At 39.7% G+C, this 13,351-nt stretch overlaps 1 protein-coding gene across 5 annotated transcripts in view; it reads right to left on the bottom strand.

Annotated features, from left to right (window-relative positions):
- The window catches only part of hmgxb3 (HMG box domain containing 3), a 92,469-nt gene that overhangs the window by 58,449 nt on the left and 20,669 nt on the right, over positions 1-13,351 (bottom strand). For all 5 annotated transcript variants that reach the window (XM_043703262.2, XM_087995202.1, XM_043703264.2 and 2 more), the window contains exons 5-8: positions 6,359-6,448; positions 3,341-3,487; positions 2,780-2,839; positions 1,128-1,504 (exon numbers count right to left, since the gene is read on the bottom strand). In XM_043703262.2, coding sequence (XP_043559197.2) covers positions 1,128-1,504; positions 2,780-2,839; positions 3,341-3,487; positions 6,359-6,448 — 674 coding nt within the window. The remainder of the gene's footprint in view (positions 1-1,127; positions 1,505-2,779; positions 2,840-3,340; positions 3,488-6,358; positions 6,449-13,351) is intronic.

Genomic DNA, 13,351 nt, shown 5'->3' with positions numbered 1-13,351 from the left:
AGTGTGGACTTGTTGGGCTGAAGGGCTATTTTCATATTGTATGGAATCTAATCTAATCTATCACCATCAACCTCCACCTTCATCTACCTATGCATTCCCAGCTAGTTTCCCCCTAGCCCCACCCCCTCATTCCTGATGAAGAGCTTATGCTCGAAACATCGACTCTCCTGTTCCTCAGATGCTGCCTGGCCGGCTGTGCTTCTCCAGCACCACACATTTCGACACTACCTTATTGACATATTTTATTTCTTCTATGTGATTTTTTTGTGCATCAATTTATATTTACATGTGTTAACTGTTTTTGAATAAGGGGTAGAAACAAACCAAAAAATGCATATCAATCTTCGAAATTTTAACATCCTTAAAATGTACAATGGACAAATCAAGAAACATGATGTTTTGTCACCTTTGCCCAAGTACTCAAGTTAGCAAGTATACAATTACTCAGCAAATAACAGGGTTATACGCTGCTAAGGTACTTTCCCTGCAGATGACTTTACCAACACTTACTGTGTAGGATTAAATGTGAAAAGTGGATTAAAATATGACAAACGGTAACCATTCATAATAAATTAATATTTTCACTTGTGTTTGCATCTGACCAACAGTGAAGGGAAACAAGTAGCTTATAGTGACCTTTAGCTACTTTTCATTCCCTCCCTTTCCTCCCTCCCCACCTCCTGCCAAGTCTACTACATATACTCATAAATACAAATCAGGGACCATGAATAGATCAGCTAATGTTATTCACTGTATTGTTATCTGTCAATATGCTGTAAAGCCAAACTAGTCTCTGCTTTTATAGGGAATCATTATTATACAGTGCATGTTCTGTTATGGTATTTGCTTTCTTGAAGAGTGTGGTGCTGGAAAAGCACAGTTGGTCAGGCAGCATCTAAAGAGAGATGATATTTCAAGCGTAAGCCCTTCATCAAGATCTGCATTCTGCTCGTTTTGCTGGATTCTGGGACTTGGTAAATAGCATCAACATTTCAACTTGGTTTTACTCCTTGTTGCAAATTACAGAAGTCTCCCAAAACTATGTCAGTCTTGATTTGATGTAATTTTCCACTATTGGCAGCAAAGTTCAGAAAAGTATCAAATCTGTGTGGCAAAAATAAACTAACCTCGATCCCGGTTTCATATTGTTAACTCCATGGGAGCCACTGATTACGGTGTTACTGACATGTGAAGTTTGGTGTGTTAGAACCTCCAGCTCCTTTACGACAACTTCAGACTGTGATTCCATTGTATGCTCATCTGTCAGTGCTGCATTGCAAAGCTGTACTGGAAGTACCTGTTCCTCCGTCTGTACAGTGGACATTGCTGTAGCTGATTCATCAGGTCCAACATGTACAGTTTGCTGCCAATTAGTTTGCATTTGTTGCTGTTCTTCCTCCCCTTGATCTTCTGAAGCAACATTAAGCAGCTGGGTCACTGCCTGTGAACTTTCCAAACTGGACTGAGCTGTGTCTTTTGTGCCGACAGACACATCTGTTGTTTCCTGTCCGTTTACAGAGAAAATATGCTTTGAGAGCTTGCTAAACAAAATCTATTCAGTATTGTGTATATATTCTTGCTTTTACTTAACAAAGATTTTACCACAAAGCATAAGGAATAAAGCCAAATATTTTGTGCAATTTGTTTGGAAAGGAATTGCAAATCGAAAATGTGAACTCAGTCTATAATTGCTTATGAACTTCAACTAATCATTGCAACTGACCGAGTAAAATGACCTAAAATACTAAGAAATTACAGATTGGAAAATAGTGTGAGTCCTTTAACGTTTATTATCTTTAATCTAATACAGCATGTCTCCATTTAACAACAGAAATGTTGAGACTTTTAAACAAAGCCACTTGACTTTTTCTTCCGAAAAACAGAAATTAATCTGTGAGCCATACTTCCTCTGGCATGCAAATACTAAAAGAAACTAAAAATGATTTTAAAATATTTATATTTAAACACAATGTTTCTAAGAAAATGTATTTTCTTTTTAAGGAAGTGCAAAATTAGAAAGAGTCCCTCCATTTGGAGGTTTGAAGAAGTTCAATTCCTAGACACCTTAAATGAAGGAAAGGGCTTCTGTCATTCAATCTTATAATCCTTCCATTGACATGCGAGATCAAGATGAAAGCGCTTTGAGCAATACATTAAAATATGAATTTTGTAAAGTGGAAATGTTTCAGTTGCTAGTTACAAATTCATGAATTTGAAATATTCACACTTGGTACAGACAATATTGGTTGAGAAAAAAGTCATTAAGAATTGGCTAAGTACAGCAAATGTTTTATTAACTAGCTTCTATGGGACCAGGAGTGTGATGGTTGATCAAATATTCTAGATAATCAAGAGGTGCACAAAATAAAATAAAAACACAGAGTAATAGGAATGTAATGCAGGGGGTATACTCACTACTTTTATCTTTATTTACAGTACAAGTCAATTAAATAATAATGCAACTTTGCCTGAAATAAAACTTATTGGCAGAGAGCCTTCTCAAACCCACCATCAATTGACTATTCGAACATTGCGGTAGGATTGTGGTGTTTGAGGACAAATTGACTTGAAATTGAATCATTTGCTGATATTTTGTTAGGCCATTCAAGTGAACAAGTACATTTATAGAGTTAGTAACATTTTTAAAAACTTTAATAATTGGATAGAATAATGTAGTAAACGTCATGGTATTTGAGATACATAATTTTTGCAGGTTTATCAAGAATGTCAGTTCATAAGGTGCCTGTTAAAACAAAAGTTTGCTAAATATTTAGCTTACCTTAATTTGCTTCTCTTGATTACACTCCACATGTACATTTAATACCTGCAATTCCTTACCCTGTTATAAACAAATCAAAATCAAAACTCTGATACACATGAAAAAAAGATTTCTCAAAAACACAATTTACTTAAACAATGCATGACCCTCACCTCAAAGTCCTACTTCTAAAAATGGTGTGGGAGAAGTATGAAATAACTGGTGAATCTTCCCTCCAGTGTTACTATGTTAAGTCCAATAGCAATCACACATAGGAACCAAAAGATTCAGTTCTTTCTAAAGTAAAATAGCAATCATCTCAAGTTGATGAATATTCTGAGTAAAGAGAATTTCCTAATGTTGCCACAAAATATCTAAGCTGTATGAGACAAACAAGTCAGAAAACCACCTCATCTTTAGTCCAACTATAAACCATAAGTTCATGAAATGGTTTACGACAATATAACCTGAGCTCCAGTCTCAAGGATGGCCACGATAACTGAAATTGGCTTTTACTTACAGATGTTCCTAACTATTCTACTTAACTAGATTTCACTATTGTCAAATATGTTACTAAATTACCTTTGGAATCCATTTCCCTCCCAGCCACTTGCCACAATTTGGACATTGTGGAGGTTTGTGTCTTGTGACATATGTAAACAAACAGCTTGGATTTGGACAACTGCCACGGCCTCTTCGTGTATAGGTTGTCTTGTGGGAAAAGATGGGCTGTAGAAAACAAAACGGATTTCAAACACCTTATTAGTTTCACAACATTCACAGCAACTTTCTTTGGACATAGAAAAATTCAGAGTTATGACTTAATATAGATGTACTATGCCACAGGGTGACTGGATGTCTCAGTCTTGCTCCCCATTAAGTTCTTTTCAAACCAAGTTGTGGTGCAGTTTTGGGATGTGAACTTAGATAATGTTAAATGTGTTTTTTCCTTCTACAGTTTGTTGAACCAATGAGTTAAAACTCGTCCAATACAATGGAGATTCTGGTAATAATTCCAAAAAATAAAAAAATGTAAAAATGAACTTGGATTGAAAAATTCATAAAAGTTGAAAATACCAGTTGTCCTGGCATAATTTTGTGTAGGACTGAATGAATTGTTTGTTTGGTGAGCCGAGACAACAGATCGAATGGCCTCATTTTGTGAAGCTCTGGACAACACAAAAACTACGTTTTTCATAACACAGTCAAACAAGATGGAAAGATACTAGAAATTGGACAACACAGAAAATCTTAAGCACTTAGCACGTCAGTTAATTCTTCAACTGAGAAGAGACTTGTTAATTTTTCAAGGACGCAACATTTGTTGGAAATATGAATTTTTTTAGAATGAGCAACAGCTAATGCTCTCCCCAAAGGGAAGCTGCTTACACTAAGTATGGCTGAAAATGTGGAGTGTACTAAAAAGTACATTCTAAAAGAGCCATTTAAATTATAACACAAAATCATGGTCAAAATATGAACTTTGCTTAACCACATGAACTGAAGGTCAGAGTTTCCAAGGAAAATGGGAGATATACACATTTGACTAAGGGGCTATTGAATTCAGTTGGAAGCATTCCTTGACAGCACATGAACTGTAGTGATTCTAGAAGGAACCTACCAAGACCTTCACCTGGACATCAAAATGACACAGGGATGAGCAATAAATGCTGGTCTACCTCGCAGAATCCACATCCAATACAAAATGAAAACTTTTGATAGGGAAACACAAATGACTATGATTTCCTAGGCTGGCTAATGACAACAGATTGGAAGATAATTAAATTGTTTCAATTGCTTTGTTTTATTCAAGTATTGATTTAGACAGAGGATATTAAATGTGAGATGCATATTGTGGCCTTCACTTGACAACTTTAAGGAATATGATGATACCAAAGTACTAAGGACAGAGAAGAGTGTAGTTCAGCACTGAGATATTTCTTCAAAATGTATAACTCGCTATCACATGAAATAATTAAAGCAAATAGTTTAGATACATTGAAAAGTAAACCAGACTTGAACATATTAGAAAAAAAAATAGGATATGCTGGGGAATTAGATTAGATTAGATTAGATTACTTACAGTGTGGAAACAGGCCCTTCGGCCCAACAAGTCCACACTGACCCGCCGAAGCGCAACCCACCCAATACCCTACATTTACCCCTTACCTAACACTACGGGCAATTTAGCATGGCCAATTCACCTGACCTGCACATCTTTGGACTGTGGGAGGAAACCGGAGCACCCGGAGGAAACCCACGCAGACACGGGGAGAACGTGCAAACTCCACACAGTCAGTCGCCTGAGGCGGGAATTGAACCCGGGTCTCTGGCACGGTGAGGCAGTAGTGCTAACCACTGTGCCACCGTGCCGCCCACGAATTGGGAAGGGTGAGAACTGAGACAAATGAAATTAAAGTTGATGTGCATCTAGTACAAACACTGACACAGACTAGTTGGCCCATTTCTGTGCTGCATATTCCAAATAATTGTTTATAATCTATCAAGAAAAAACCACTCATTGGAGCTTTCTAGTTATTATTGTATATAAATATTCATGATAAATATAAAATCAACTAATATCCTAATTTAAGGGTAATCTCAACTAAGTGACTGTGATAGTGTTACGGACTAGGCCAGACCAGCCAAAACATTCTTAGGCAGGCAGCCCAGACTGTGCAATTTGTTTTGTTTTGGTAAGTGTACAGTGAAAATTACCCGAAGTTGGCGAGGTTGACAACCAGGTTAAAAACAGAAAACTTTATTCATAAACTTACACAACAAAACTGTGGGATCTCTCACAAAACACAAAGAACAGAATAAGACCCCCTACAGAACTCAGCCGATCCAACTAGACTTAATTCTGCTTTTCTCAATATACACAACAGTCCCAATAAGCAAACTCCCTTTACAACAGTGCAAAAAAGGGTCAGATGCTTACAAATTGAAGTTAGAAGGGCAGAAGAGAGTGTTTCCACATAGGTCAATGTTGAACTCCCAGCCAGTTCTGGACTGAACTTAATTGCTCAGCTAGAGAGCTGACCATTCCCCTTTCATTCTACAGGTCACTTTTAAAATATGACCACTTGGGCCTGAAGTCTCATCTGTTTACATATAAAGAAAAGGCCTCTCAAAATCCTTTTCATCTCTGTACCAAACCAGTCTGATCGGAGCCCAGCCTGGTTTACTACCCCTCTGAAAAAAATCAAGGACAGAGTATCCTTGAGCCAAGGGACAGCTTTTAGAAACATAAAGGTCTAGCTTTGTGACAATAGCTAGTCACAAGATGAAATTTTAATCCAGTAAATACATGACTATAAACATGATAATTATCAAGCTTTCAGGTCATGAAAACTTCAAGAGTAGATTATTCAAATACAGTTTTGCAGTTTTCAAGTCAGAAAATAAACAACATATGTTTACAGAGACGGCTACCAAGAAAGAAAATGTACTTTTAAAAAGCTGAAAAAACAATACGATGACCTAGCAAATTTTGCTCTATATTTCTATTCAAATATGGTATAACCAAGCACTTAGCATGTCAGTCAAAATTTCAAGTGAGAAGAGACAGGTTAATCTTTCAAGGACGCAAGCTCTGACCTTTTTTGTTGGAGTTGTTGATGATTGTTTGCTCGTCAACGGTAACATTAAGAACTGTGCAGTTGATGCTGGAACATTTTCCACTGAATCCTAATAGAGAGAATTAATTCACGCTGTCACTTCTTTATGTAAGCATGTAAACAATGACCATTAAACTCAAACTACTCATTTCCATCAGAAATTCAAGCATTTTGTGAAGTGGACCTGTTAGAGAAGCCCTGCATTTGCCTCATAAAAGATTAAAAATTGTCATTATTTCCCCACCTACTACCTATTCCAGCAATACGTAAGCACATGAGCAATGCAAAATGTGGTTGCGGATATCACATATACTTGTGACAATGCTGCTCCTTTAACAAGATTGAATGGTCCTTCATTTTCCCAAAAGTGTGATAGGAGGCAGAGGTGCCAAAATCTCTGGGTTGATCAACTTGAAGAAGCTTTTAAGTTTTTTTAAAAAACTTGTACAATGAAAGGGGAGTGGCTAGTTCTCCCAGCTCAGTCTTTCTCCACTTTGGTTTTGTCACAAAGCTAGCCTCTTTCTTTCTAAAAGCTGTTCTTTGGCTCAAGGAGACTCTATCCTTGCTTTTTTTTGAGGGGCAATAAACCAGGCTGGGCTCTGATCAGTCTGGCTTGGTAAAGAGATAAAAAAGAATTTTGAGAGGCCTTTTGTTTATATGTGAACAGATGAGACTTCAAGCCAAAGTGGTCATGTTTTAGAAGTGACCTGTATAATGAAAGGGGAATGGTCAGCTTTCTAGATGATCTGAGCCGAGTAGTTGTAGTTCAGTCTTGAACTGATTGGAAATTCAACATTGAGCTGTGTGAAAATGCTCTTTTCTGCCCTTCAACTTCAACCTGTAAGCATTGGTTTTATTTACACAGGTTTTTAAAGGGAGTTCGCTTATTGGGACTGTTATGTATATTCGGAAAAGCATAACTAGGTCTTGATGGATAGCCTGAGTTCTGTCGGGGTTCTTTATTCTGTTCTTTGTGTTTCATTGTGTAATTTTGTGAATACATTTTCGTCTGTTTTAAAATCTAGTTGTCAACCTAGCTATCTTATTCTGGGCAATTTTCACTAAACATTTACTGAAACAAATTGCAAAGTTATGGTCTGGGACTGCCTGCTTAAGAATGTTTTGAGTGGCCTGGCCAAGTCCATAACAGTTTGGTTTGGGTTTTTAGTAGTCTGGCTGTTCAGAACAGGCAGGTAGTCAGTTTTTGAGGCTGCTGGTCAAAAGAAACAGCTAATTGGAAGGAGGTGTGCCATGCTGAATCTCTCTGCCATCTCTCTCTCCTGTAAGATCCGGTATTGGATTTTACCTTTTTTGCCAAGGGGTGTTGATTGAGATTGCGGCAGGAATTTGGAACAGCATCATTAAGTTGGGAAACTCTGTTGGGTTTTCAGTTAATTTATTCTATATTTTGCTTCTTTTCGTTTGTGTTTCATTTGGTAATCTTGCAAATAAATTCTGTTTTGTTTAAAACTAAACAAATGTGTTTGGGCCAGCTGCATCACTCCTGGAATATCCACTGACACCTGCTTTAAACAATTAGTAAACTAAGGGTCCGGGCTACTTTCTTGAAATGTTATGAGGGGGACTGGCTTGGTCCATAACATACTTCTCTGGGATTAATTTAGTATATTTTAAAAAAACATTGAGACCATCTTTATTTTTCTCAATTTTTGTTTGGTGCTGAGAGTTGAAGTTGAGAATTGAACTTTGAACAGTAGTTTGTTTTAAAAGGTCAGAACAAAAGATGTTTACTGTTCAGAACTGGCCTGGAAAGATAATGCAGTTAACTACAGATCTCAGGACACTGCAAACTATTTGGCATTGAGATGCTGCTATATTCAGCACTGGCAGAAACAGTGAACTGTTGCAGACTGGATTTTGATCAGGAGGCAGTTGAGCCAAGGAAATTCCAGAATTCTTTTTTGGATTTTGCGTTCTCTAACTTCTCTCCAGTTATGAATTGTTGAATGTTCTGAGAAAAGAATCTCAGTCTATAAGAAAGTATTAAGAGTCTTTAGAAGACAACTACAGTTGTTTACAATAACTAGTGAATTCCAAATTCAAGCAAGATGTTGAATTTTATATACCTGAAATATTACCCCTCATCCAAGGATTTCACAAAGAGATGGTATTTGTTGTTCAAACGTCAATCAAATTAGTAAACTATGACTTTTTTGTAATTTGTTTTAATTTATCCCTCAAATCTGTTTGTCTATCAGAGGCTATGACCTAAGGAGGTTTGGTTTAGATAGAGTCATAGAGATGTATAGCATGGAAACAGACCCTTCAGTTCAATCTGTCCATGCCGACCAGATATCCCAACCCAATCTCGTCCCACCTGCCAGTACTAGGCCCATATCCCTCCAAACCCTTCCTATTCATACACCCATCCAAATGCCTCTTAAATGTTGCAATTGTACCAGCCTTCACCACTTCCTCTGGCAGCTCATTCTGTACCCGTACAACCCTCTATGTGGAAAAAGTTGCTCCTTAGGTCCGTTTTATATCTTTCTCTTCTCACCCTGAACCTATGCCCTCTAGTTCTAGACTCCCTGACGCCAGGGAAAAGAATGTCTATTTATCCTATCCATGCCCCTCATAATTTTGTAAACCTCTAGAAGGTCACCCATCAGTCTCCGACACTCAAGGGAAAACAGCCCAAGCCTGTTCAGCCTCTCCCTATAGCTCAAATCCTCCAACCCTGGCAACATCCTTATAAATCTTTTCTGAACCCCTTCCAGTTTCATCACATCTTTCTGATAGGAAGGAGACCAGAAATGCATGCAATATTCCAACAGTGGCCTAACCAATGACCTGTACAGCCACAACATGATCTCCCAACTCCTGTACTCAATACTCTGACCAATAAAGGAAAGCATACCAAACGCCTTCTTCACTATCCTAGCTACCTGTGACTCTACTTTCAAGGAGCTATGAACTTGCACTCCAAGGATCATAGACATTAAATGCCTTGTTGTTTATCGGAGCTCGCCAAAGCGACACTATTAATAATAAATTGTTAACTTTAAGTTATAAACTTAGTGCTGAGGATCTGTTACTTGTAAAATTTGGTTAAGAACAATTGAATAAATTTGAGGGTCATTATTGTTTTGATGTCATAATGTTGTGAGTCCAGTGGTAGTGAGGATGTTTGGATTTGGATTACTATCTCTGTCTTATAACTACAAAATTCAATTTTCTGCACAGATACACGAATTCTAGTCTGGAGGGTTTGATGAAATGAAGGGTAAAAATAACTTGCAGAAATCCCTTTGGTTCACATCCAAATGCTGGCCAATGTGCTGTGCAGGATTTTGATTTGAGACAAAAAGATCCTGATTGCTAAAACTTCATTCCTGAATGAAGTCAATTGGACAGGACACATGGAAGGAGATCGCACAATTTCCCCTCCAGTTTTCAATTTCTTTTAAAAATGCATTCACGAGATGTAAGCATCACAGGCAAGGCCAATAAATAGTATCCTCTTCAACTGCCCTTGGCTTATTATTGCCTTCCTGAACCACTGTAGTCCTTGTACATCGGCACACTGTATTGTAAGGAAAGGAATTCCAGAATTTTGATCCAGTTACAATGATTAATATTGTAGGGAGTTAACCAAAAGCTAAGGTATTCATTGGCAATTAAATCAAACAAACCCACTTTCACATTGGGTCTTTTGTGGCCTCAGGATATCAAGTTTTTTTCAATTCATTGGGATGTAGGCACCACCAGTTAGGCATGAGTAATAATTGGTGGCCTAACTGCAATTATATGGGACTGCTTAGAGTTGATAGACTGGTCAATATTTGAGAACTCAGTAGCCAACCTAAATGAGTATGCCACTACTATTACAGACTTCATTGGTCAATGCATAGATGACTCTGTGCTAAAGAAGGTAATCTGAACGCTTCCCAAGTGGAAACCACAGATGAACAGAGATCGACTCCCTACTGAAGTCCAGATCTGAGATGTTCAAGTCTGGTGACACTGACCGACACAGGAAATTCAGGTATGACCTTTGCAAGGACATCAAGGACACTACGAAGAGAAACTAAACTAAGCTTGAGACCCAGATGAACCAATTAGACACCTGTCGTTTGTGGCAAGGCTGGCACAACATAACTGGCTATAAAGCGAAGTCAAACAGAATTGCCGGCAACAGAACAGCCCAGGCTGATGAGCTCAATGCATTCTATGCTCACTTTGAACAGAAAGACAGTGAAACAATATCGGCGAAAGTGAGGACTGCAGATGCTGGAGATCAGCGTCAAGAATCTCGTGTTGCTAGAAAAGCACAGCAGGTTAGGCAGCATCCGAGCAGCAGGAAAATCGACGTTTCGGGCAGGGGCCCTTCAGCAGGAATGAGGTTGGGAGCCTCCGGGGCGGAGAGATGAATGGGAGGGAGGTGGGGCTGGGGAGAAGGTAGCTGAGAGTGCAATAGGTGGATGGAGGTGGGGATAAAGGTGATAGGTCGGAGAGGAGGGTGGGGAGGAAGATTGGCAGGTCAGACAGGTCATGAGGATGGTGATGAGCTGAAAGATTGGAACTGGGGTAAGGTAGAGGGAAGGAAAATGAGGAAATTGGTGAAGTCCACATTGATGCCCTGGGGTCGAAGTGTTCCGAGACAGAAGATGAGGCGTTCTTCCTCCAGGCGTCAGGTGATGAGGGACTGGCGATGGAGGAGGCCCATGACCTGCATGTCATCGGCAGAGTGGGAAGGGGAGTTGAAATGTTGGGCCATGGGACGGTGGGGTTGATTGGTGCAGGTGTCCCTAAAGCGTTCTGTGAGAAGGCATACAGTCTCCCCAACGTAAAGGAGACCACATCGGGAGCAATGGATACAATAAATGACATTTGTGGAAGTTCAGTTGAAACTTTGATGGATATAGAACATAGAACAGTACAGCACAGAAGAGGCCCTTCAGTCCACGATGTTGTGCCGACCATTGATCCCCATGTAAGCTAAACCTAATGTACGAACCCTCAAATTTCTGTGACCATATACATACATGTCCAGCAGTCTCTTAAATATCCCTAATGACCTCGCTTCCACAACTGCTGCTGGCAATGCATTCCATGCTCTCACAGCTCTCTGCATAAAGAACCCGCCTCTGACATCCCCTCTATACTTTCCGCCAAACAGCTTAAAACTATGACCCATCGTGTTAACAATTTCTGCCCTGGGAAAAAGTCTCTGGTTATCAACTCTACCTATGCCTCTCATTATCTTGTACACCTCAATTAGGTCCCCTCTCTTCCTTCTTTTCTCCAATGAAAAAAGTCCAAGCTCAGTCAACCTCTCTTCATAAGATAAGCCCTCCATTCCAGGCAGCATCCTGGTAAAGCTCCTCTGAACCCTCTCCAAAGCATCCACATCTTTCCTATAATAGGGCGACCAGAACTGGACACAGTATTCCAAGTGTGGTCTAACCAAAGTTTTGTAGAGCTGCAACAAGATCTCACGGCTCTTAAACTCAATTCCCCTGTTAATGAAAGCCAAAACACCATATGCTTTCTTAACAACTCTGTCCACTTGGGTGGCAATTTTCAGGGGTCTATGTAACTGCACACCAAGATCCCTCAGTTCCTCCACACTGCCAAGAATCCGGTCTTTAATCCTGGACTCAACTTTCAAGTTCGACCTTCCAAAATGCATCACTTCACATTTATCCAGGTTGAACTCCATCTGCCACCTCTCAGCCCATCTCTGCATCCTGTCAATGTCACGCTACAGCCTACAACAGCCCTCTATACTGTCAATGACACCTCCAACCTTTGTGTCGTCTGCAAACTCGCTAACCCATCCTTCAATCTCCTCATCCAAGTCATTAATAAAAATTACAAAGAGTAGAGGCCCAAGAACTGAGCCCTGTGGAACACCACTCACCACAGACTTCCAGGCAGAATACTTTCCTTCCACTACCACTCACTGTCTTCTGTCGACCAGCCAATTCTGTATCCAGAAAGCTAAATTTCCCTGTATCCCATTCCTCCTGACCTTCTGAATGAGCCTATCATGGGGAACTTTATCAAATGCCTTTCTGAAGTCCATATACACCCCATCCACCGCTCGACCCTCATCAACTTGTCGAGTAACATCCTCAAAGAATTCAATAAGATTTGTAAGGCGCGACCTGCCCCTCACAAAGCCGTGCTGACTGCATTTAATCAAGCCATGCTCTTTCAGATGGTTATAAATCCTATCCCACAGAATCCTTTCGAACACCTTGCAGACAACAGACATGAGACTGATTGGTCTGTAATTGCCGGGGATTTCCCTATTTCTTTTCTTGAAGAGAGGAATTACATTTGCCTCCCTCCAGTCCTCAGGTACGACTCCGGTGGAGAGCGAGGATGCAAAGATCTTGGCAAGTGGCAAAGCAATCACACTTCTCGCTTCCAAAGCAGCCGAGGACAAATCTGGTCTGGCCCTGGTGACTTGTCAATCTTAATGTTTGTCAAAATTTTCAGCACATCAGCTTCCTCAAACTCTATCCATTCCAGCATGTTTACCCGCTCAATGGTTTCATTCACTACAAGGTCCTTTTCTTTAGTAAAGACAGAAGCAAAAAACTCATTTAGAGCTTCCTCTACCTCCTCAGACTCTATACACAAGTTCCCTATGCTATCCCTGATTGGCCCTACTCTTTCTTTGATCATTCTCTTATTCCTCACATACGTGTAAAATGCCTTTAGATTCTCCCTAATCCTTCCTGCCAAGCCTTTTTCGTGCCCCCTCCTGGCTCTCCTCAGACCATTTTTGAGCTCCTTACTCACCTTCCTGTAATCCTCTAGAGCTGAGCAAGACCCTTGCTTCCTCCACCTTACATAAGCTGCCTTCTTTCTTTTGCCTTCTTCATCCAAGGTTCCTTTATCTTACCCCTTCTTGCCTATCTCAGAGGAACACATTTATGCATCACTCGCAACAACTGTTCCTTAAACAATCTCCACATGTCTATAGTGTCCTTTCCAT

Source organism: Chiloscyllium plagiosum, unplaced genomic scaffold (assembly GCF_037043375.1).
Source record: "Chiloscyllium plagiosum isolate Xiang-an unplaced genomic scaffold, Cpla_swu_hap1 HiC_scaffold_16, whole genome shotgun sequence".
In the NCBI taxonomy this organism is placed as follows: domain Eukaryota; kingdom Metazoa; phylum Chordata; class Chondrichthyes; order Orectolobiformes; family Hemiscylliidae; genus Chiloscyllium; species Chiloscyllium plagiosum.
The sequence above is the reverse complement of the archived record's forward strand: the minus strand, read 5'-3'. Positions and strand labels throughout refer to the sequence as shown.